This window comes from Symphodus melops (genome assembly GCF_947650265.1).
Source record: "Symphodus melops genome assembly, chromosome: 19".
Taxonomy (NCBI): Eukaryota; Metazoa; Chordata; class Actinopteri; order Labriformes; family Labridae; genus Symphodus; species Symphodus melops.
This window is the reverse complement of record NC_136709.1, coordinates 6416920-6442702: the sequence shown is the minus strand read 5'-3', so window position 1 is coordinate 6442702 and position 25783 is coordinate 6416920. Positions and strand designations below refer to the sequence as shown.

At 38.9% G+C, this 25783-nt stretch overlaps 2 protein-coding genes across 3 annotated transcripts; both read right to left on the bottom strand.

Annotated features, from left to right (window-relative positions):
• Positions 1-1145: 1145 nt before the first annotated feature.
• LOC306840421 (alcohol dehydrogenase 1-like) lies at positions 1146-18844 on the bottom strand. 2 transcript variants are annotated; one of them, XM_079369699.1, is made up of 10 exons: positions 18736-18844; positions 17022-17093; positions 12903-13004; positions 5634-5775; positions 5360-5447; positions 4950-5169; positions 4527-4787; positions 3479-3611; positions 1628-1766; positions 1146-1521 (listed from the first exon to the last, which is right to left on the bottom strand). In XM_079369699.1, the coding sequence occupies exons 2-10, from the start codon at positions 17037-17039 to the stop codon at positions 1488-1490; spliced, it is 1137 nt and encodes a 378-aa protein (XP_079225825.1). In that variant the 5' UTR covers positions 17040-17093; positions 18736-18844; the 3' UTR covers positions 1146-1487. The 2 variants fall into 2 exon arrangements, with proteins under 2 accessions (XP_079225825.1, XP_079225826.1); XM_079369700.1 differs by lacking the exon at positions 18736-18844 and adding an exon at positions 18385-18501.
• Positions 18845-19213: 369 nt separating this feature from the next.
• Positions 19214-25783, bottom strand: LOC306840422 (alcohol dehydrogenase 1-like). The gene is made up of 9 exons (XM_079369701.1): positions 25693-25783; positions 24636-24737; positions 22132-22273; positions 21869-21956; positions 21459-21678; positions 21036-21296; positions 20742-20874; positions 19651-19789; positions 19214-19542 (listed from the first exon to the last, which is right to left on the bottom strand). Exons 1-9 carry the CDS (start codon positions 25708-25710, stop codon positions 19509-19511), a joined length of 1137 nt encoding a protein of 378 aa, XP_079225827.1. The 5' UTR covers positions 25711-25783; the 3' UTR covers positions 19214-19508.

Genomic DNA, 25783 nt, shown 5'->3' with positions numbered 1-25783 from the left:
ACATGTCTTCCTGGGTGCTCCTGAGGTCTTGCCTCTCTGGATCATGAGTGTTGATGGTCTGCAGCTGTGACCTCCTCCGACTCTAATGGACGAAGCCTGAGTGACGTCAGCCATCTGTTACAGCAGGGGGATCTGGAGGCTCATCAGCAGCTGCTGCACCCTGACTTTACAACATAACAGGCTGAGAGCTGGAGCTGAGGCAGGTTTTAAGCCTCTTTGATGAACTGTCACATCGCGCCCACCTTTCAATCATGTCAGCTACCAAACTACGCACCAAACTATGGATAACATCTATCGTTTTCAAAATCCAAACAGGTGTTTAATAAAATGATTCACCTCCTGTACAGTGTGACAGTGATGACAATAACTAATCAGACCTATTGTTTTTTTGTAAACATGTTTATTTGTGCTGTAAGAGATTTTTTGACAGTCATGCATGTGAATTCCAATCTGCCTGGAGCCAGCTTCAAGCGGACACTCAACGAAGTGCAGGATTTAGCACCTTCATATTGGCTTTATTTTTCAAGACAGTAGGTTGCCACTTGGTTCAACATACGTGAGTCAGGTTTTGTTCTCGTTTTCTGCCTGTTAATAGGAAGTTTTTCCTTGCCACAATAACGTTGCTAAATGTCGCTTCGTGCTCATGAGAGATTAACACTGGAACTTTATAAATAGTATAAGAGTAGGTTCTAGTCCTGCTCATTTTAAAAGGTGTATTGAGATAACACTTGTGCATTGTTACTGTACAAAAAAACAAGTTAAGATAAGTTTTGGGGCTTTTTGCCTGTGTTAGGACAGCTGAAGAGAGAAAAGGGATGGCATGCAGCAAATGGCTGAGCTTGGATTTGGACCCATGGTTGCTGTGCTGAAGGCTGTAGCCTCCATACGTGGGGTGCCCATCGTAACTGATAGGCTATCAGCATCCCACGTTTTGCCAATGAAAGAGAAGGTTGGTTGGATTGAAATTAGGTGGTTGTATCTATGGCTATAGTTAAAACTGTGATGTCAAATCAACATAAAACTTGTGTTAATTTAATTAGAAAGACAATGTGCATTATAGTATGTAGTTAGGCCTAAACTTCACATCGAGCTGGATTAATAGTATATCAAAAACAAATGTGTAAAGGATGTTACAACAGAAAAGATTTCATTTGTTGAGTTGTTTTTTTTAATAACTTCTTTACTACATGACAAGCTGAGCAAACATGTTTATAACTAAGCTGGTGTGATCACGCAACAGTTTTATGGACACTTAAGCATATCATGACAGAGAGAACACAAACGGCAGGAAGCGATGACTCCAATAGAGCTTTTTATAATATCAGCAGATGTTCCCCAAAATCACATGATCTGTAATTCATTGCATAGTGTTAACTGTAGTCAAGCTTTTTTTGTAGTGGCATCATTTCATACTTTGCATGTGCATTGTGGCAAATAAGGCTGCAGGTCATTAAATGGCTCCAGGGTCATTAGAATGAACAATGTTGTCATTGTGGAGAAATACTCAGGACTGTCCGAATGCTGAGGAAAAAGAAACAAGAGAAATTAGAGAACTCTTAAGTTGTATTTTTTGTATAGCTCAGATGTAGGTCTTGAATGATATTAAAGCATAGGAATGTAAATGTACCATTTTCCATGCTTCATCAGTTCAATTGCATCGTTGACATTAGCCAAAGGCATGTTGTGAGTGATGAATTCATCCAGCTTCACCTTCTTGTCCATGTAGGATTTAACCATCTGAGGCACACCATCCTTACTCTTAAAACCTGTCACACAGAACACACATGTAATGCATCATTCATGAAAACATCAAGTTCTTGAATATTATCCAACATGCTCTTGTAATGGAGGTGATGATTCCACTTACCATATCTTGGCTTATTTTACTAGCAGTTGTTTAAATACCGTTATAATAAATTATAAATGCCACAGGGACTTTCTCCCCCAGCAGCGCCCTCTGCTGGGGCCTCTGCTGGGGCCTCTGCTGGGGACTTGAGCAGTGCAACCCATGTTTCTTTCCCAGTCTGTACTATGTTGTCCCCGTGGTCAGTTTGTTTTACTAAGCTCTGCTAAAATACTATTAACCCTTTATAGGGCAAGCCCATTTTTGGTAATTTCCACAAACATTACATATGGCCTGCCTTCTGCACTTCAGTAAGGTCAAGAAGCATGTGATCCTCACTCAGCCAATCAGAAGAGATCACCCTATGTCACTGATCCTGCTATTGTGGCATTTGAACCAAATATGGTAACTTTTTTTTTTAATTACAATTTTTGAAAAATGTTATAACAAAAATAAAGTTATAACCCTGAATGAGGTTTACTTTTTGAATTTCAAAGTATTTCAATGAGTGCCATGTAAAGGGTTAAACAAATATTTTTCCATTTAAGTTCGTTTACCTTGATAAGTCATATTTTTCCATTTAATATTGTTTAACAGAATTCACGAAATTGTTGACGTTTTTTTATCATCATATTGGTGTGTTTTTCATTCATTTGTGCTCCTCAAGTTTTTATAGCTAACATGCAACTTATGATCTCCTTGGTGTAGCTTGCCTATTAGTTAGCGCAACTGTTTCTGTGTTATAGCAATTGGAGCATGTTACATGACGAGTGAATGTGAGACACTTATGTGCATCTGTTATTACCAGATTAAACGGCTGGTGCTAAAACGTTCCAGCGTTTGCATAGTACAGTATATCAAACAACGCAAGAGAGAGTACACAACCGCTACACTCTTTTGTACAGCATCTCGAGATAACACTACATAATGATAATGATTGATTGACAATGAGTCTGAACAGTATGTAATGATTTTTAACTCTTTTGTTTGACACTTTTTTACTCATCTGGGGATCTTTTGGTTACCCAACATCTATTAAAGCTATTGAGAGGAGCTTTCGATATGTCACTTTGGCGATGAACAGTTTGCAGTGGTGTCTTGAAAAATAACCAGCGGTGGGCACAGTTAATCAAAAATTCAACTTTGTTGACCGTAGTTTGCAATTCATCTGACTATAACTGAAGTTAACATTTATGATAACCAGTAGCATCACACCACTATAGATTAAAGTTCTTACGAGGCCATGACTATTTAGAAAACTAAAATTACACGTCAATATGAAAAATATACACACTACTGACCTTCATGTAGGTCAAGCAGCACTTTACAATTAGAGCCCTTGGGCAAGAGCAGACAAAGTACAGTAGGCAGTACACTCTAGTTTAGGCTGTCATTAACTCATCTGACCATATAGAGCAGAGTTTGGATGTTAACAGAAACTGAAATTAACAGATGTCAAAGGTTATCTTAGTCATTGTTGAAATAAAAGAAAACTTTAATAAATTAAGGATAATATTTTGATTTCTGTCTATTTAATGACCAGTCAGTTTTTGTTGGTTTTGTTTTAAATGGTAACCCATCAGTCAAATATTGCCGTTAATTATTCTGTATCAGGTATGACTGAGGGATTCTCACCTCCAAACAAGGCGCCCTTCCATGTGCGACCAGATATCAGCTGAATGGGTCTTGCAGCAAAGTCACTCAGTTCTGTCCAGCCAACAATAACACTGACACCCCAACCTTTCACACAAGACTCCAAGGCACTGCGCTGGATGGAGAAACAGCACAAAGTTAGTGAGAATAACATGATTCCAATTCCAAATTATCACGTTTCTTCTTTTGAGTAAGTCTTAAATACAATCAGCCTTCTTCTTCTTCAATCACATTGATTATGTGAAATCTAAAATCTCAAAGTCAGTCGCAATATTCTATAGGATTGGGAATTTGTTAAATAAACGGGCATTATTTATGTTATATTCATCATTAGTTGTTCCATATTTAACCTATTGTCTGGAGATTTGGGGTAGTACGTACAAGACATACACCCAACCACTTTTTATTTTACAAAAGAGAGCAATACGAATTATCACAAGAGCACAATATAGGGATCACACAAACGATTTGTTCCTAAAATTAAACATTCTGAAATTTCATGATTTAGTGGATCATAAGGTTATATTGACAATGTATAAAGCATATTATAATATGTTGCCTGATAAGATTTTGAGTATGTTTGAAAAACGTGACTGTAAGTATGAGCTAAAAGGAACATGTTTGTTTAAAAAACTGAAAGTAAGAACAAATGTTAGATGTAGAACTACAGCAGTAAGGAGTGAATTTATGGAATTGTTTGCATACAGATCTCAAATTGATTCAAACAATAAGTGGATTCAAAACGCTCCTAAGAAATAATATGTTACTTTCATATAGATAAGTTCTGAAATCAACTTCTATGACTTTATTTTTTCAAGTGTTTGTTCGAAGAGCATTGAGCACTGTCTGACTGTTTTGAATATTTTGAGAGGGACAGGTGCTAATAAGCCTGGAGCTTCAGCCTATACCCTTTGGTTTAAGAAAGTTATGTTATATGTGATGGGTTGTATATATTTGTTATTTACAAACCAATAAACTCAACTCAATCACATTAAATAAAGTCTTTGGAGCAAACTCTTAATCGTCCTACCATGACCTCAACATTCCCAACACATTCCAGGGAGAAGTCCACTCCTCCATTGGTCATCTCAGACAGCACTTCACTGATGGGTTTGCTGTGATCCTTTGAATTCACAAAGTCAGTTGCACCAAATACTTTGGCCTTCTCAAACTTTTCTGGATTGATGTCAACAGCAATAATTTTCTTGGCTCCTGCAAAGTGGCAGCCCATGACAGCAGCCAAACCCACAGCTCCCAGGCCAAACACTGCACATGTGGAGCCTGGTTCCACCTAAAACAAGACATCTATCAACATGGTACTAAAAGATGGACTTCTAAGTGTCACTTACTTTAATCAATAACATATCCTTAGAATACTAAGAAGAACTACAGCAGACGTTATCCTTCAACATTACATGCTGGACTACCTGTAACAGTCAAACATAGTACAAACCTTAGCAACATTAACTGCTGCTCCAAAACCTGTGCAGATTCCACACCCAAAGAGGCAGACTTTGTCCAGAGGGGCAGCTGGATCAATCTTGGCCACAGCTATCTGGTTAACCACTGTGTACTCAGAGAAGGTACTGGTTCCAAGAAAATGCAGCAGCTTCTTGCCCTTACAGGTAAACCTGGACTCTGCCGGTGACATTTCAGCCAGACGGTCAGCCATCCTGAATAGAGAGTTCATGAAATGGATGTGAATTCTGTGAATAAATGATTGTATTTCTTTACAATCTGATCAGTTGAAATATAAGGAAGGCTTTCAAACATAGAGACACAGCATAAACACGTGGCTTTAAGACGTTATTAAAACATACTGGAGAAATACATTTAAAGGACAAAAACACAAAATTAGCTCACCATCCTTTCTCACAGTGGTTTGACTTTGGGTTCTTACAGAAGCGACATTCTTTACATTGGGACAGGAACACAGGAATAACTTTGTCTCCTGGAATAAAAATAAAATCAAAACCTTTGTCAAATACATTTTTAGGATACTTTTAACATTACATATTAATTGGATGAAATGGCACAACTTTTCCAGTACAAACAAAAACGGCTTCCACAAGGTCATACAAGGAAAAACATGAGATGTTGTTAAAGTAAAGCTGCTGACTTTGTGACTTTAACTGACCTATTTGGTATTCGGTGACTCCAGGCCCAACACTCTCTACGATGCCGGCTCCCTCATGGCCAAGGACTACAGGAAAGCCACCCTCGTGCATACCCTCAAAAAGGTGATACAGGTCTGTATGGCACACTCCTGTGGCCACCATCTGTATCGAGATACAACATTTCAATGATAAATGTGATGGGTGAACGTTATTAGCAGTATAGTATTGTGCTTTCCTTAAAGGTGCCTTGTTAATAGTTTTGCAAACCTTCAAGTTCCCCTGTTAATAATGAAAATCCCATGTGATTTTTATGGAGGTGTGCAACATATTAAAGCAAATATAGGAACAAATAGTTGATCAGTACATTATTGTTCTCTTATGTAAGATGGCGGCGCCTTGCCTGGCTGCAGAGGCTCGTGATAGCAAGGGAACTTTACTGGCAAATGAACTGGTCAATTTAGATAATTTCACAGTTAACTTGCAGCATAGTTACTCTAAAGTAGTATACGACCGCCAGGCATTTTTAGATCAAGGGAAATCAAACCATTTTAGACCAGTAGATGCGAATACTCTGGACCATCTTGGTAGCCTCCTAATACTACGCCAGCTACACCCTGCGGCCTGTGAAGCAGCAACGCCTTGTACCAGCGGAGGAGACATAAGCGGTGTGACCAGAAGCAGAAACAGGGATGCCGAGCAGGGCTAACAACCAAGCTAAAAGCTAATACTCACAGAAAGCCGCTTCCTTCCATCCTGCTTTCAAATATCAGCTCCCTGGAGAACAAACTGGACTACCTGAAGCTGGATTTAAATGCAAGACAGGAGATGAGGGACTGCTACACCATATTTCTCGAAGAAACGTGGCTGAAACCATTCGTTCCAGATGAGGCATGGAGGGGCTAACACGTTTTCGGTCGGATATGAGCAGCTCTCTCCTGAGGCGGCAGTGTTTGCATTTATGCTAACAACAACGGTGAGATAGTCTTTTGTCACTGCTCTCCTGATGTAGAACTACTAACAATAAAATGCAGAGCCTTTTATTTCCCCCAGGAATTCAGTGTTATGATCTTCACAGCAGTGTACATTTCTCCCAGTGCCAGAGAAGCCCTGAATGCTTTCTACTGCTCCATAAGTGAACTGCAATCTAAACATTCAGAGGGAGTTTTCATTGTGGCAGGGGACTTCAATCAAGCTAACGTGAAAACTGTGTTTCCTCATTTCCATCAATTTTTGGATTTTGCAAGCAGGGGTGGAAGCCCGCTGGTGCATGATGACACTTAAAACAGCCAGAGCCAACCTGAACCGTACCATTAGGGTGCAAAGAGTGCTCATTGTCAGGAAGTGCAGGACTTCTTTGAGGATCCCACGAACACCAGACGAATGTGGCAGGGCATACAAGTCATCACGGACTAAGTGGCTGCTTGACTTCTTCACAGCAACACCTCCAGTGCCATCTCCCTGAGAACCGGGCTCCCCTCAGGGTTGCGTCCTGAGTCCACTGCTGTTCACCCTGATGACCCATGACTGTCGCGCCAGGTCAACTGCTAACCACATCGTGAAGTTAGCGTAAGACATAACAGTAGTGGGCCTCATCTGTGACGACAGCATTGACTACAGAGAGGAGGTGAAACATCTGGCTAACTGGTGCAGTACCAACAACCTGGTCTTGAACGTCGACAAAACCAAGAAGAGCATCATCATCATAAATCGACGTCGTCGTCCACTCCTTATCAATGCCACAGCAGTGGAGAGTTGTAAGCAGCACAACGTTCCTGGGGGTGCAGATAACAGACTCTCTGACCTGGTCCCTTCACACCAGAGCTCTTGTAAAAAGAGCTCAGCAGCGCATGCACTTTTTGCGTCGGATGTAAAGAGCACATCGCACTACAGAGGCACTATAAGCCCCGTTTGCACACAGCAGTCCGGTACGGATCAGCAGTTTGGTTCGATTAACCCCAATCCCGTTTGCGTTTCCAGAGCCACCCGTGCCCTATTTGGTAGGCGGCGTGTGAACCGGATGACAATAGCCGCTATGTAAATAGCGTAATATGATAGCAGCTAACCGCTAACTAATAAATTCAACAAAGGAGAAAAACGCTACACCAACAAAACCAACGCTAGAAGACATCCAGCAGTTCATCTACTTTGTGACTCTTTATTAAAAACTCAAATCAAGCTTTTTTTCAGAGAAGGCTATGTGCCGCGAGGAGAAATACAGATGTAAACAATCAGCTATGTTACAGTCAATGGTTTAAACACGGCGGAGTTTTGTTTGCCAACGTAACACGGGAAGTGACGATTCTTTCAACCAATCAACGGACTGCAGTGTTTAGCGCCACCTTTTTGGGTCGGCTCGCCATTCTTGCCACCCCAACGGAAGGGTCCCAAAAAGTGGGACGGTTATTTGGGAATCTTTCCCAGGATTAGTCGATGGAAACGCTGCAAAATGCGCGCCATACCGAGACGAACCGAGCCGGACCGCTCAGCGGAAACTTGTTTATAGAGAGCCTCCTGATCAACTGCATCTCTGTCTGATCTGGAGCCTCCAGTGCCACCGACTGGAAGTCCCTGCAGAGAGTGGTGAGGACGGCGGAAAAAAATCATTAGGACTTCACTTCCTCCCATCCAGTAGATTGCAAAAAACGCTGTCTGGCCAGGGCTCAGAAAATCAGCAGAGAGAGCTCCAACCCCAACCAAGAACTGCTTTCGCTGCTGGACTCTAAAAAGAGGTTCTGCAGCCTCCATAGCAGACCTCCAGGTTCTGCAACAGCTTCTTCCCTCAGGCCATAATATTTTTGAACACAACAAAATAATCCCCCCTCCAACCCCCACAATTGGATTACCTCACTGGACTGTAAAACAGACAATATGACACACTAGGGGTGTCCCGATCCGATATTGTATATAGATAGAACGTCGCTGATCCAGCATGCAAAGCCCACATGATCACAACAAAAACGTGCGCGCAACAGTAGGAGAAGTCACGTCGGCCGTGTGTCAGCTGTCATCACGAACGCCATGGAGGAGGTGCAGTGTGAGTGAAAGATCAACAAAAAGAAGGTCCATGTCGTTTTAAGAGACAATGCTGCTAACATGAGAAAGGCTATGGATCAGCTAGGTGCCAAGCTTAAGATGTTTTGCGCACAGTCTTCAGCTTGTAGTCCATGAAGGGGTCTTGTCACAGCGAGCTGCAAGTGATGCACATGCCAACGGGAGAAAAATAGTGGGCCACTTCAAGCATTCCCCCAAGGCTTATTAGTACATAATTGACAACCTCCTTTATCAAAAACGGCCACTCCATGCCTACTCATCTGACGAAAACAACACCCTGCTAGCTATTCTAACAGCAAGCTGTTAGAGAACACCTCAAAGGCTCCTGCTGAAGAGCTATTATTTATGTTATTCTTCAGGGTCTGATCATTTATTTTATTCAATTGTAAAATACTGTTGACATTGCAGTATGTTAAAGATTACAATGTAACACATTGGTTAATAATAAATGAGTCAGTTTTTCTTATACCTAGTGTTGCTGACTATTCTCTTTTTGAGTAACATCACTTGACCAAGCCTTTTCTAACATTACACACTACAAAATAAGTAATAAAAGTATGTATGATTCACACTGATATTGTATTGGATCAATATCGTCATCTGCCGATACTCAGGGCTGCAATATCGGTATCGTATCGGAAGGGAAAAAGTTGTACCGGGACATCCCTATAACATACATAAATAAACATGCAATATATTTATCTGTACAGTAATTTCATACATAGCTCCTGTTTTCTCATCTATTTACATCTACACAGTATTTTGTAAATACAACAATCTTTATGTAAATACTTGATGCTGCTTTCCTATCCTGCACTACGAGCCAATGCAACATTATAATCTTTCTTATCTGCACTGTAAAGTTCACATTTGAATGACAATAAAGGAAGTCTGAGTAAGACAAACAATAGCATGTTGAGTAGGTAAACTACTGTAGATCGTTTTCAAATGGTCTTGATTTAGTTTAGAAACTCTGTTGAGTATTTCACTCTTGACATTTCATATATCGTAAAAAAAGTAAGGACATTTGTGTTTTGTGTATTTTTTTGTTGTGACCATTTTTCTCAGCAACAAATCTATACAGTTGGAAAGCCCGTTTCCTGTTTAAATGGTGCCACTTTTGTGAGGAACATTCATTTTTGGGATAAGCAGCAGAGCTGAGTATGTGTGTTTTCAAAACTTGCCAAATCTTCAAACAGCTTTTTCTGCTGTTGCCATTTACTCTTGTTTTGAGCTTCCAATACCCGTTTGTGATGGGAAACACATGTACTTGAACCTGAACATGGGAGGAACGTTATTTTCAGCAATGACGGCAGTTGGATCATAGGATCAGTGTGGAGAAGACGAGAAGTATGCTACGCTGATTGTTGCACTGATAGGGTTTTGGTGGAGGCAGTGTGGGGCGGCATCTCCCTTACTCGAGAAACAAGGCTAGTCATGCTGTTGTATGCGTGCTATGTGAAAATAATGACTTTAAATCTAGTTTAATCCACAAACGAGCCGTTCGTCTCGTGATTTGGCAACATGTAAAGATGGAGCCAAAAAAATTCCCCCCTTACCCTGCCACAGTCCATTCACTTTCCAGCATAAGGCTGTCAAAACAAGTTGTGAAAACAAGTTGCAACCATTGATCTAGCCACCAGGAGGAGCAGTGATTATGGAAGTTAAAGTGATTACTGCATCTGAAAACAGCTGCACATAATACGATGCTTCAGTCTATAGCGCGGCTCGGTCTCGCTCGCTCTGTGAGGAAAAGACCACTGTGTCAACAACCTCAAAGTAATCCTAAATGTGTATTTTGCCACTGCATTAGTGTTTAATCTTTACTACAGAATTGTTGTATTTCCTTAGTCTTCCTTCGTCCCAGAGCTCTTCTGTGTGCTGCCTTCCAAATTGCATTTGAACAGGTTTTATATATGTTCTTGGTTTAAGATCAATTTAACAATAATTATATATCTGCAACCGTTCAAACAGAGTTGCTAAGCTCTGCAAAGCAGCGGTAAACCGATATTAAAGTGTGATTTTCACAGCATCCCATTGTAGAAGTTCATTGATTTTTCCATTTGTAACTCATCTTGTATCTACATTAGCCTACTTATTTGTATATTTTTTATTTCAGGTTTACAAATTCACTCCACTTCATTTACTTACACCACCAAACGGCTCACGCCGTTCCAGAGTAAAATGAATTTATGAACATTCTGACCATGGGCAAACATTCAGCACACAGAGACACAAAACCTGTAACAGAGATGTGACCCATGCACAGATAATCCCCATCTCTACAACTTTATAAAGAAATTTGTAAAATAACTGAGCAGCTTCTAAGCCCGACCATGGTCACTGTGCCGCTGATCATCATAATAAATAAACTCAGGATACCGCTGTGTCATAATGTACATTATTGTACATAGTGTGAGAGCTTCACCTAAACGGTTGGGATTAGGCTGCCCGTGTTGACTGTGAGTGGATTTATTAATCCGCACGTCGGTGAAAGTGATGTGTGCGTTTAGACCCCAAAAACAACAATTCTAACAACCTATTTTAAGGACATGTAAACAATGCTCATCAAATAAGTACACATGTAAAAGGTTTGCACATTAAAATTCCAGTTATTGTGCAATAGAGAAGTAATAAAAACATTTAATGTCATAGAGAAAGTCATATAGAATATATTTAATATGACTTTGTGCAGCAACTGATGTAATTCAGGATTCACTAATCCGAGTTACCTAAATTCAGCTCAATAATACTGTAGGCTGATGTGTTGTTGTGAGGTAAGCGCCATCTATTGGTGACACTAGTTCTGTGCTCCAAAAAATCGACATGGCAATATATTGTCTAGTGCTCCTTGCCAATACGTGTATCAATACCGATTTTACAGCATCGATACAGCTGTGGAGTAGTGAATGCCATTTTAAAAGACGCAGTTACCATTAAAGCCAGTAGGGGGCAGTAGACGCAAAACCACAGGATACATGGCATGTTCCAAATCAAAACAAACATGAATATTATGGCTGAACGATTTATCATTTTCTGATCGAAATCGCGATTTCAAAAAACGCGATCACGTGATCGCCAAAGCCGCGGTTTTTGGCAGTGCTTCTCCCGACTGACCCAGGAGCTGTTGTGTCAATTTACACATACACGCCGTCTATTCTGCCCCTGCGTGTGTGCGTGACTTCTTTAGCCTGATACACAGCTCGACAAATAGCTAACAGTTTTCCTCCAATAAAGAAGCTGAAGTTTCTTTGTCCAGTCTTCAATAAAGGAAGCAATGTAAAACTAAACAGACATCAAAACAGAAGCATCTCATAATATGCTTAACAACCGAAAGGTCTGCTAGCTTGATGCTAACGTCTATGAGATTTTGAATAGGAATGCTAGCGGTTAGCATCGCGAATGTATCAATTGTTGTTATCTCACGTTCTAACCTTATTAAACGTACTCAAAAGAAACAATGCAAGAACTGAAAATGAAATGATGCTCACATGCAAATGTTTCGGGCGTATGGCTAGAAGAAAATATGGAGACATTGTTGGCTTCTCTTGTTGCATAAATTCTGTGAACTAAGTCACCATGGCAACCCCAAAGGCACAAAATATATCAACACTTATGACCAGATTTCTGTCAAACTGACACTAAAAACAAGAACATCACACCGTCTGTGTGTTTCTTCTTAATAAATAAATCTGAAATCAATTCATAACTTTAGTTTTCATTCAATTAATTTAGAGTTCTGGCATTTAAAGTTTTAACTGGTATGATGTAATTTCCTGTCATGTTTGTAAATGTTACTGTACATTGAGAACATTGCACAAGCTTGATTTGAAGAAAATCATGATAAAAATCGAAATATCTGCCAGAAAACCCGCAATTCAATCTTTTCCTAAAATCATTCAGCCTTAATGAAGATGAGAAACTATGAGCTAAACTGGAGGCAAAGCTTCAGGAAATATTTTGGTTTTTTTTTACAAACCGGAGTTGGGCGTGTTTACAGTGTAATGAATGCAAAGAAGGGGGTTCTCTTTTTGCCTGACTGGCTACTACCCTGGAGGGGAAAATCCCGGTGGCTAGAACTGTACCTCTATACCTACTGTATATTTAAGAGCTGCACTTTGGTCAGGTATGAAAACGACTTAAAAAAAACCTTCTGACCCCTGACACTAACATTTGCTCCGTGTGTATTTAGTTCTACTCTATGCAGCAGTGCAAGTCTTAAAGTAGACGCTTCTCACCTTGATGCGGATCTCATTGGCTTGGGGCGGGGCAACCTCAATCTCCTCAATCACCAAAGGCTTGTTGGGTTCCCAGGCCACTGCTGCCTTGCATTTGATAACCTTAAAATCAGTAAAGCATTGTTATTATCAACTTTACTCGCATATTATTTGGAATTGAGATTGGACAATTTTCTGAATGTTTCTGAAGTGCTTTTTATGAACCCGAAATAAAAGATGGTACTTTGGATATATCCACATTTATTTGACAGGGAAAGCTGAAAAGAAATAGTGCAAAACTGGAGAAAAAAAGTGCAGACATGCAGCAAAGCAACCACGTTGGAAATGAACCCTTCTACTCACTGATTTAGGTAGCCTGCCGCGAAGCCGCTTTTTGCACGGCCTATTTTTAAAAAACACGGCCTTGAAATTTTTGCACGGCTTGACCTAGGCCGTGCAAAAATCTACATTTAATAGACGTGCTTACTACACGGGTTTCTGTACGGTGCCACCCGTGCCCTATTTGGTAGGCGGAATGTCAGGATAACGATAGCCGCTATGTAAATAGCGTCAGATGGTAGCAGCTAACCGCTAACAGCTATCCGCTAACTAATAAATCCAACAAAAGAGAAAAACGCTACATAAACAAAACCAACGCTGGAAACATCCAGCAGTTCATCCACTTTGTCATTGGCATGTGACTGTTTATTACAAGAACTCAATCCAGCTTTGTTTCAGAGAAGGCTGTGTGCGGCGAGGAGAAATACACACGTAAACAATCAGCTGTGTATTACAGTCAATGGTTTAAACACGGCGGAGTTTTGTTTACCAACGTAACACAGGAAGTGACGACTCTTTCAACCAATCAACGGACTGCAGGGTTTAGCTCCAGATGATTGATTTATCAAGGTCTAGGGATCTATTATTACTGGATGACACATGTAATATTATGAATTTATGTGTTTGTCGTTTGTTTTTTAAAGAAAGTGCAGATAGAAGCAGTGGGCCAACAAAGGGCTTAGACAACATGAACCAAGTGAGTGACAGTCAAATGGCAAAGGGGTGTGTCAGGGTAGAGGCTGTACAGTAAATCAACATTATGAAGCTTGGGAAAACTAAAATGTGAAAACTAAAACGTGTAACAATGCATCTTATTGAACAGAATGCACCATTTAGAGACTTATTCAGTTTTCTTCAAAACTAGTGTGTTAGGGAGCACATAACCGCCGTGCCGCCGTTAGTGACACTGAAAAAAATTTGCACCCCCTGTATTTTTTTTTGCACCCCCTGTTTTCCCATTTCTGCCTAAATCACTGCTTCTACTATATTATGGATTCTACCTTGTACAGGTATTGTACTCGCTGCCAGTTAGCTGTAAGGTAGCCAAGATAAAATGCATTGTTTTTCTAATTGAAAAAAAAACAAAAATGTTTTGGATACGTTTGTTTTTCCTTGTCGTGTTTTCTGTCTAGAGCAGGGGTGGGCAATATTTTTTTTTTTTGATAAACCCAAATTTTGTCAGAGGGCCGCACCAACTATAACTTGAACTTTGCTCATTGTCTCTCTCTGTAAAATACAAAATTATATATTTCAAATAACTGGTACTGGCAATCGGAAGAATAAAAACAGTCTGCAAATATGTGTCGAATATACAGAAGGCTTTGTTAAATTGTGGTGTACAGGTCAAATAAGAAAATACAACTATAGAAGTAATAAACAAAAAAAAAGTGCAATTTATTTTTAACTTTGTTATCTTTACAAGCAAAGAAAAACCTTATAAGTCCAAAGACCTTAATTTTTTTATTTCATTTTTTGACTTCAGTGAGAATTCAGTCTATCTTCATCCAGTCTCTTAGTCTTGTTTTTCGTCTTATACACATTAGTCTTTAATTACCCATTTATATTTTTAGCTAATTGTTATTATTTAATGTTTAGATTGTACACAGAGAGCACAGTCTACCAAAAAAATAAATGTCCTTTTTGTGAAACATACCTGGCCAATAAAACTGATTCTGATTCTATCTTGGGCTTCAACAAGGACATTCAAATCTGGCTGAATGTCTAAGGTGGCTGTGTGAATGACAGCTGAGAGGTGCTCATTACTGATTGAGGTTCTGTGTTTGGATTTGTTTAACTTCATCACTGAGAATGCCCGTTCACATACGTACCGTAAATTTCGGACTATAAGCCGCTACTTTTTATCGCGGTTTTTAACACTGCGGCTTTTAAAACGATGCGGCTTATTTATGGATTTTTCTTGCGGGACAATGAGCTTGTGCCGCAAAAACATTTGACTTCGTCACATCGGATCTTAATATCAGTCATTTTGCGCTTTATGCACGCACCCTCATCATGGAAAACACACGGAGAAATACATATGATGCAGCTTTCAAGTTAAAGGCGATCGAGCTGGCTGTCAAAGAAGGAACTAGAGCTGCTGCACGTAAAGTTGACACTGACAGCGACAACAAAAAAGAGACTGAGGAAGTGAGTAATGAAGTCATTCTGAGGCAGTGAATGGATGGACTTTTTCCTGTGAAATATATTACTGTCATCTTTTTCATCAGCCGCGTTACAGACACTGTTTGATAAAGGATTTACAGTAGGCTTCATATTTGCGGATGTTACCAGTAGTACGTATTTCATTAAAAGTTAAAAAAATGTCTTTGTGTCACGTCTTTCTGTGTAAATAGCTCGTTATAACGTGGACACCTGCGGCTTATAATCAAGTGCGGCTTATATATGTACAAATAATTTTTTTTACCTATTTTTAGCCGGTGCGGCTTATATCCAGGTGCGCTCAATAGTCCGGAATTTACGGTAGTTTGATCCAAAGAGGACAAGCATCTTCTAAAAATTATAATAGTCATAGTCGGCCGCTTTGTCCTTCAGCTGAAGCTCCAAGTTTGCAACGACGTCCTCAACCCGCCTGGTGACAGTGCATCAGGAGAGTGGCACGTTGTCAAGTGCTCCTTTTTCTCCATCAGTGCAACAGAGTCCAATAAACACTCCCTCAAAAAACGTCTTACTTTTTCTGGCAACTCGTCCTGACGGCTGTATCTCTGGCTGTGTAACGTTTTGTAAAAACCCCTTGCTGGGTTTGCAAGCAACGTATGTTTACCTACACTCACACGCGCACTGCGTGCGTCCATACAGAAGTGATACAAACGTAGAGTTTTTTCAAAATAAAAGCATCAGAGTTGTATTGCATGCACGGCATAAATATACAGTATATATTTTTAATTTATAATTGGCAGCGCGCGGGTCGGACAGGGACGCACAACGGGCCGGGTGTGGCCCGCGGGCCGTATTTTGCCCAGGTCTGGTCGAGAGGTTTACTTAAACCATGAAAGTAATCATCAAAGCAACCACAGAACACATTCACTGCTCATTTTTTTCACCACATGGTAAACAGCTGTGGTTTCTATTTATTGGATACAGATGTTACTTACAAGAAACAACGAAAACAAGTTTACGGTCCACTCTGGGTATTTGATTAAGATTGTATCAACAAAGTTAGGTTTAATGCAAATTAAGAATAAACGAACCGCTGTGAAAATCTGTCATCAAAAGAAGTTGTTTGCCTTTAAGTATTCATGGTCTTTTTTCTATTCTATTTTGGAACTAATACTTACTTGACTTCTTCAGTATCTTTAATTTACTCACCAGCCCCTGATCTTTCCCAATACCCACATTTGCACAATACTGTCTGGATAGTTTCAAGCTTTGTGTGAGGTCAGTTAAGGACAAGCAGTACTTCATGCAGAGAGGAAAGAGGGAGTAATAGCTGTTTTCTATTTTAAAATTAAACACATTTTGCAGAAAAAAAATAGTATTTTCAATGTGTTATAGGATAAGCATGCATCTTTTGAGACAATTTGGTTAAAACACTTAAGAGTGCTAAAATGCCTCTTTATACCAGTTACAAATGTAGCTCAGAACATCAAACCCATTCACACTCACCACTGAAATATCACAAACACCCACAAACAACTAAAAAATGCTAAAAACGCTCTGTTCACGTAGAAAAACTTGTTTGTCTTGTCACTCACGATGCTAGACTCTAAGCATACTAAATTCTACATCAATCATTCAACATCAAACTTGCAAATAGTATGCATATGTTGAGTTTGAACCTACCTTACTAGCTGTTGCCATTTTTCCTGCACAGTTGAGTCCTAGTGAGTGAAGGCTGAGCTGAAAAAGACAGAGCTGCAGGTCTGCAGAGTGAGAACGGAGAACTTGGAGCAGATATTTAAATAGTGCTGGAAGAGAGGGAGTTGCGCATAGTTCACATGGGCAGTGACTTAAAATGTGTTTTGGTACGCTATTATATTGGACAAATTCATCTGAGTAATCAATTAAACAAAACTTTCCTAAAAATCTTCCCTCTGAAATAAATTAAAGGCATTTTGTCAGTTCCTGATCAAAATAGAAACTTTGCTAAATTGTAACAACGCCAAGAAAAAACAGTGCCTTTTGTTTAAGTCTTGAATAAAACATTAGCACTGTATTGTGTCAGTAAGCCTTCAAAAAGCTACATGCATACAATTTAATCATTTATTGTTTGATACATAACATCTGTGGCCAATGTTGTGTAAGCTGGGAGGAGACTTGTGTTACAGGTTTACTCTCCGTCCACTCTCAGAGCATTTATTTCATTTATTTCCTAACTATAGTCAGCTTACATGTAGGACATATGAAAATACAGATCAGGAGCTCTTTCTGTAGTGCACACTGAAACTCACCACTTACTACTACTTCTGCTCTACTTAATCACATACCGCTACCTTTACTTTAATACTTTATAAACAAGTGCTATTAACCAAGTGTAAGGTCCTTTACCTGCTTTTTGTAAACATAATGAGGAGCATGGTCTTGCTACCTGCTCTTTTGTTAATGTTAACAGACAGATAGTATGGCCCTCTACCGGCTTTTTGTAAAGTGTCTCGAGATAACACGTGTTATGAATTGACGCTATACAAATAAAGATTGATTCAACCATAAATTAATAAACCTTATCAAAGACAGGACCACACTCAATCCTCATTGAGTTTACCAAGTCAAAATGCCATTATTTACTTAAAACACATTAATTATACCCTTACAGGGCATAAAGGCAAGTAACACTAGCTACTGTCATTTTTTACTGCCAATCTACCCTATTAACATGTTACACAGTTGAGTAATGCATGAAATCGAATCCCATAAAAATTACATGCAGTGAGTCCACATTTAATCAGAATTAACTGTCAGACTTTGTCTTAATAATGTGTGTTTTTAACCTCTATGAACTTTTAACTCATTTTGTAGTACACAACCAGTCACAGAATTACTCTGACAATATTCTCACAGAAAAGATAATATAGTTAAACACGGAATCTTGTACAAAATATTTTTATCATAACACAAATGCTCCTTTAACCTTGACTGAGACGAAATAACACTTTGACTGAGACGATAACTCAGGCTGTAGCGTTAGCAGGAGTTAGCAAGTACATACAGTATTAGCTTAGCCTGCTCGACATTACACACAGCTAATCCACAATTCCAAACTGTGGCTCGGTGTATAATCATGCTTCACACCGTTAGTATGTTCCACTCTCATTGTGTTAACCATATGGCTCTAAAGAGTTATTTCACACTTGTAAAGTTACTAGCTTTGTATTTAACTACCGGAGATGTTTCTATCGGCGGCCGCCATTTTAGACACACATACGCAGCGACACGGACAAACGCACACACTTAACCACGGTCAAATACCAAGTCTTTTAATGTCACGATGACAAACTAAAGCTCTGCTAAAATATATTGCTATTGTCTATTACCTGGGTGTTAACTATAGTCAGCTTACCTGTAGAAATATGAAAACAGTTGACCAGGTCACTTGCACACTCAATAGGCTACTAGGCTACTTCTTTTTTATTGGCGTCAGCGACTGACGCTCAATCTAGTGTTAAACCTTGAGCGCCCTCTACCGACAGTAATAACACAAGCAAGTGGAACAGTAGTTTGCTTATGTTTTCAGTATAGATTCCACTCTCGTAAAAAATTTAAAGGGGCAAATTCTTTTTAAACACAGTACCACACTTGTTTTGCATGCAGTGTTATATTTCAACTCTAAAATGACGTTTAGGCATTTACATTGTCACTTATCTTCTGCCCTTTAATTTAGGGGAGTAATTAGCATTGTCAAAATGAAATAAACCAATGTATAAGACAAGATTTTGCAATCAAAACAGGATGAGACAACTGAAGAATCTGCATTTTAGTAGAAAAATTCCCGTCTTCCATGCTACTACATGACAAGCTGAGCAAAAAAACTAAGCCAGTGTGAGCACATGACACATTTATGGACACGTATACAAATCCTGATTGTAAAGAGCACACCAACAGCAGTCAAGCAATACATCCAATAGAGGTTTTTATAAAATCAGCAGAAGTTCTCCAAGATTAAATGATTTGTATAATTTGTTGCATAGTGTTGACTGTTTAGTCAGGATTTGTGTTGTGTCATCATTTAACAGATCTCATTACTAGGCTATGTGCATTGTGTTATTTTGTACATTGTGATTAAACATAGGTCATTAAATGGCTTAATTTAAATGCGTCATGAACACAATGTTGTCATTGTGGAGAAATACTCAGGACTGTCCGAATGCTGAGGAAACAGAAACAGAAGAGAAATTAGACAACTTTCAAGTTTTGTTTTTTGTATAGCTCAGATGTAGGTCTTGAATGATATTAAAGCATAGGAATGTAAATGTACCATTTTCCATGCTTCATCAGTTCAATTGCATCGTTGACATTAGCCAAAGGCATGTTGTGAGTGATGAATTCATCCAGCTTCACCTTCTTGTCCATGTAGGATTTAACCAACTGAGGCACACCATCCTTAGTCTTAAAACCTGTCACACAGAACACGCATGTGATGAAATCATTCATGATATCGTCAAGTTATTAAATATTATCCTTTTGCTCTTTTGTAAAGCACCTCAAGATAACTACATAAATAAATATTGATTGATTGTCTCATTTAATATATATATATATTTTTTTTTAAAAAGGAAATGTCACTCAGTTTTTGTCTTATATAAGTGCTGATCAAGTGCCCAGCTCAAACATTTGACACTTTTTACTCATCTGGGGATCAGCTTTTTGGCCAATCATCTATTAAAGCTATTGAGAGGAACTTTTGGTTTGTCACTTTGGCGATGAACATTTTGCAGTGGTGGCTTGAAAAATAACCAGAGGTGGCAAATTTAAAATGTAACTTTGTTAACCGTTTATCCATTAACTTTAACAGCAGTTCATCTGTCTATAAGTGAAGTTAACATTTATGATAACCAGTAGCATCACACCACTATAGATTGAAGTTCTTAAGAGACCATGGCCATTTAGAAAACTCAAAAATTACACGTCGATATGAAAAATATGCACATAATTAAAAGTTTAACTGCTCTACTTTTATGTAGGTCAAGCCACATTTAACAATTAGAGCCCTGAGCAGAGGCAGACATCTTGTTATTCAAGAAGCCCTAAAGTACAGGAGGTAGTATGCACTAGTTACGCAATTCCTATATAAGAGCAGGGTTTGGATGTTAACAGAAACTGAAATTAACAGATGTTAAAGGTTTTGTGAATCATTGTTTAAAGTTAACTTTAATAAATGAAGGAAAATATTTTGATTTCAGTATTTATATATTATTATATATTTATTTATTTTGGTCTATTTAATGACCAGTAGGTTTTCAATGTTTAAATGGTAACCAATCAAAATGATATATGACATCATGTGGCCATGAAAGTCAAACATTGTCTTTACTTATTCTGGATCAGGTATGACTGAGGGATTCTTGCCTCCCAACAAGGTGCCTTTCAATGTGCGACCAGATATCAGCTGAATGGGTCTTGCAGCAAAGTCACTCAGATCCGTCCAGCCAACAATAACACTGACACCCCAACCTTTCACACAAGACTCCAAGGCACTGCGCTGGATGGAGAAACAGCACAAAGTTAGTGAGCTTAGAATCACATGATTCCAATTCCAAATTATCACGTTTCTTCTTTTGAGTAAGTCTTAAATACAATCAGCCTTCTTCTTCTTCAATCACATTACATAAAAACTTTGGAGCAAACTCTTAATCGTCCTACCATGACCTCAACATTCCCAACACATTCCAGGGAGAAGTCCACTCCTCCATTGGTCATCTCAGACAGCACTTCACTGATGGGTTTGCTGTGATCCTTTGAATTCACGAAGTCAGTTGCACCAAATACTTTGGCCTTCTCAAACTTTTCTGGATTGATGTCAACAGCAATAATTTTCTTGGCTCCTGCAAAGTGGCAGCCCATGACAGCAGCCAAACCCACAGCTCCCAGGCCAAACACTGCACATGTGGAGCCTGGTTCCACCTAAAACAAGACATCTATCAACATGGTACTAAAAGATGGACTTCTAAGTGTCACTTACTTTAATCAATAACATATCCTTAGAATACTAAGAAGAACTACAGCAGACGTTATCCTTCAACATTACATGCTGGACTACCTGTAACAGTCAAACATTGTACAAACCTTAGCAACATTAACTGCTGCTCCAAAACCTGTGCAGATTCCACACCCAAAGAGGCAGACTTTGTCCAGAGGGGCAGCTGGATCAATCTTGGCCACAGCTATCTGGTTAACCACTGTGTACTCAGAGAAGGTACTGGTTCCAAGAAAATGCAGCAGCTTCTTGCCCTTACAGGTAAACCTGGACTCTGCCGGTGACATTTCAGCCAGACGGTCAGCCATCCTGAATAGAGAGTTCATGAAATGGATGTGAATTCTGTGAATAAATGATTGTATTTCTTTACAATCTGATCAGTTGAAATATAAGGAAGACTTTCAAACATAGAGACACAGCATAAACACGTGGCTTTAAGACGTTATTAAAACATACTGGAGAAATACATTTAAGGGACAAAAACACAAAATTAGCTCACCATCCTTTCTCACAGTGGTTTGACTTTGGGTTCTTACAGAAGCGACATTCTTTACATTGGGAGATGCTCAAAGGAATAACTTTGTCTCCTGGAATCAAAAAAACAAAACCTCTTTGTGAAATACATTTTTAACATTGAACAATATATATTAATTGGATTTAAACTTTTCCAGTACCAACAAAAACTGCTTCCACAAGATCATACAGAGGAAAAACAAGAGATGTTGTTAAAGTAAAGCTGCTGACTTTGTGACTTTAACTGACCTATTTGGTATTCGGTGACTCCAGGCCCAACACTCTCTACGATGCCGGCTCCCTCATGGCCAAGGACTACAGGAAAGCCACCCTCGTGCATACCCTCAAAAAGGTGATACAGGTCTGTATGGCACACTCCTGTGGCCACCATCTGTATCGAGATACAACATTTCAATGATAAATGTGATGGGTGAACGTTATTAGCAGTATAGTATTGTGCTTTCTTTAAAGGTGCCTTGTTAATAGTTTGGCAAACCTTCAATTTCTCATGTCAATTATAAAAAACCCAACTGGTTTTTAAAAGGTGTACAAACAACAATCAAGCACAAACAAACAAATAGTTGAGCAGTATGTTAATGTTCTCTTACATAAGACACAATCAAACACATGTTGAATAGGTAAAGTAGATCAGTTGATCAGTTTTCAAATAGTGTCTTGATCAGAATCAGAATTGCTTTTTATTGTCAAGTACATTTACGAGGAATGTTTCTTGCTGTATTGGTGCATAACAAACAGTTAACATGGGAAATGAGGCACACGTACTTAAATAAAATAAAATATAAGAAGCAAATGTCAAATATAAAGAATAATAAAAAAAACACAAAAAAAACACAAAAAACACAATTCTTATGGCGAGAGGTTTTGGTCCTGATGGGCCTCTCAAAGGGGAGAGTCTCAAACAGTCCGTGTGCAGGGTGAGAGGGGTCGGCCACAATCTTACCTGCACATCCAAATTAGAAATCCTCTGGTGAGTATTTTACTCTTTGCTCTTGACATTTTATAAATATTGCACACAAAATAAGGACATTTGTGTTTGTTAGATTTCTTTATTGTAACAATTCGTCTTGGCAATAAATCTTTACCGCTGGAAAGCCTGTTTATTTCCTGTTTAAATCCCAAAAGCTACTTTTGTAAGTGTAGTGGGAGCAGTGTTTTTCTTGTCTGTTTTTCATTGTTGACCTTGAATGCACCCTCCTGAATGTAGGTCAACTCCTCCCTTAGTCCATCCCCTTAATTAGCTAAACCATATAGAGGGCAGATTAACAAGAAACAGAGGGCATAAAAGAAGAGAGCAAGTAATTATGACAAGACTCAGGATTGCGCACAGTAACTTGAACAGTACACTGCACGTCAGGGGAAAACACCCAACAGAACTGTGTGATCATTGTCAAGAGCCAGAAACAATAGAACATATTATGGTAAAATGCAGCAAATACAGACAGGAGAGACAAAGAATGTTGGAAAATCTGGAAAGAATCGGAGGAGCAGGAAGAAGTTTGAAAAATATTCTTGAATGTGTAGAATGTGCGCAGTAGAGGGATGAAGTGATGAAATTTCTCAATGTGACAGGATTGTTTAAAAGACTATAAAATGATCTGTGTAAAGAACTTAGCTACTAAAATACAGTTTAATGTATCTTGAACAGTCTGCATGTCCGCCTTTGAAGCTCAGTGGCGGACATGAACAGCCTGCATGTCCGCCATGTCCACAGGTGGCTGATTGGCTGAAGTTTGTCTGGTTCCATCTTTCATGACTGCCTGGTAGCTGCTACCTTATGTACGCATAATAGTGAAGCCAGTTAGGTGGTACGTGGGTTAAAACCAAACGCTTATTACGTATTTAAAACTACATAATAAAGGAGTTATTATATGTAATGCATTTCTTTTTGTATTTCAGGCCTTTTATCTGCTCCTTTTTGCCTTTTAACCAATTTGGCAGTTTCCTTTGGCGTCGTGTGGCTGTTTTAGTGTTGCTAAATCATCATACATTTTTAGAGTGAACCAACTGGTACTAATTCTTTTGTTGTTTCTCCCCATCAGTGAAGTGGTTGCCGACTGCTGGTGGAGGCGAGGCACTCTTGGTGGTTTGTAGTGGTAAGCGCACTGGGACACAATAGTTTGCATCTGTTTGCTGTATGCCGTGAGTTCACGAGTGGTGAGTAAAGTGCACTCCTTGGAAACAAAACCTCAGATATTAGACATTTTTGATTGGAACTCATTTTTGAATAAAATAAATTATATTGTAGTAAAAGTATTATGCATGTTCCTAAATTGATTTATTTGCCTCATTAACACAATAACTAAAACCACTCTCTTCACAGATAATACAAGTCTAAGCTTTATATATATATATAAAGTGTTTTTTTGGGTTTTTTTTTAACCGCATCTCTGTCTTAATTCATTTGTCTAACCTATTAAGGTTTTCATATAATTCCTGGGGTGAAATTCTCGAGGTGGCCTTGTCAGCTCAATTAAACTAGTTTCTTGGTTATTATACACCATGCTTTAAACTCTCCTAGCCACATAAGGAACATTCATTTGTGGGATAAGCAGCAGAGCTGAGTATGAGGGTAAACCATAAAAAACTCTAGGGACCGAGTGTTACATGCGGCAATTACTACTGCTAACAGGAGGAGAACAGTGTAAGAGAACAACACCTGAAAAAACCCACATAAGAGCATATAAAACCAGAAAAAGCAGGATATGGGACCTTCAAACATAGACGCTTCTCACCTTGATGCGGATCTCATTGGCTTGGGGCGGAGCAACCTCAATCTCCTCAATCACCAAAGGCTTGTTGGGTTCCCAGGCCACTGCTGCCTTGCATTTGATAACCTTAAAATCAGTAAAGCATTATTATCAACTTTACACGCATATTATTTGGAATTGAGTTCGGACAATTTTCTGAAGGTTTCTAAAATGCTTTTTATTAACCCAAAAGAAAAGGTTCAAGGTCACCTTTATTGTCAATTTTTGTGCTGCACATACAGAAAAATTGAAAAAACATTTCTCTCTGAGCCACAGTGTAAACTAACAGTAAAGATGCTACTTTGGATGTATTCGCAGGGAAACAAACCCTTCTACTACATTATGGATTCAACCTTGTATAGGTATTGTATTTGCTACCAGTTAGCTGTAAGGGAGCCAAGATGAAATGCATTGATTTGGAAATAATCATGTTTTTAATGTGTTTTGTCTTGTGCTGTGTTTTTCTTGAGGCTTACCATGAAAGTAATAATCAGAGCAACCATAAAACACATTCACTGCTCATTTCTGTCACCTCATGGTAACAACTGTGGTTTCTATTCATTTGATACAGATGTTGCTTACAGGAAACAACTACAAACAACTAAGTTCCACTCTGGGTATTTGGTTAAGATTTTATCAACAAAGTTAATATGGCAAACTATTGTGAAAATCTGTTATTGTCATTATTTTCAGAAGAAGTTGTATGCCTTCAAGTATTCATGGTCTTTTTTTCTATTTTATTTTTGAACTACAATAAATTTACTTGGCTTCCTCAGTATCTTTTTTTGTTCACCAGCCCCTGATACTTGCCAATACCCACAGTTGTGCAAGACTGTATAGATAGTTTGAAGCTTTGTGTAAGGTCAGTAAAGCAAAAGCAGTACTTCATGCAGAGAGGAAAAAGGGAGTTTGAGATATTTATTTTATTTATTATTTTTTTTCTGTTTTACAATTAAACATTTTATTTCAAAATCAAATATGCTAATGTACTGCTAATCACCTAACAAGCAAATAGTATGCATATTTTAAGTTATGAACCTACCTTACTAGCTGTTGCCATTTTTCCTGTCCAGTTGAGTGCCTAGTGTGTGAAGGCTGAGCTGAAAAAGACAGAGCTACAGGTCTGCAGAGTG

Excerpts from the sequence above, each read along its gene's own strand:
- LOC306840421 (XM_079369699.1), bottom strand. Across the intron at positions 5,448-5,633 it reads AGTCACCGAATACCAAATAG|GAGACAAAGTTATTCCTGTG; the intron begins GTCAGTTAAAGT and ends TTTTTATTCCAG. Across the intron at positions 1,767-3,478 it reads GAAGGGCGCCTTGTTTGGAG|GTTTTAAGAGTAAGGATGGT; the intron begins GTGAGAATCCCT and ends TCTGTGTGACAG.
- LOC306840422 (XM_079369701.1), bottom strand. Across the intron at positions 20,875-21,035 it reads TTGGGAATGTTGAGGTCATG|CGCAGTGCCTTGGAGTCTTG; the intron begins GTAGGACGATTA and ends TTCTCCATCCAG. Across the intron at positions 19,790-20,741 it reads GAAAGGCACCTTGTTGGGAG|GTTTTAAGACTAAGGATGGT; the intron begins GCAAGAATCCCT and ends TCTGTGTGACAG.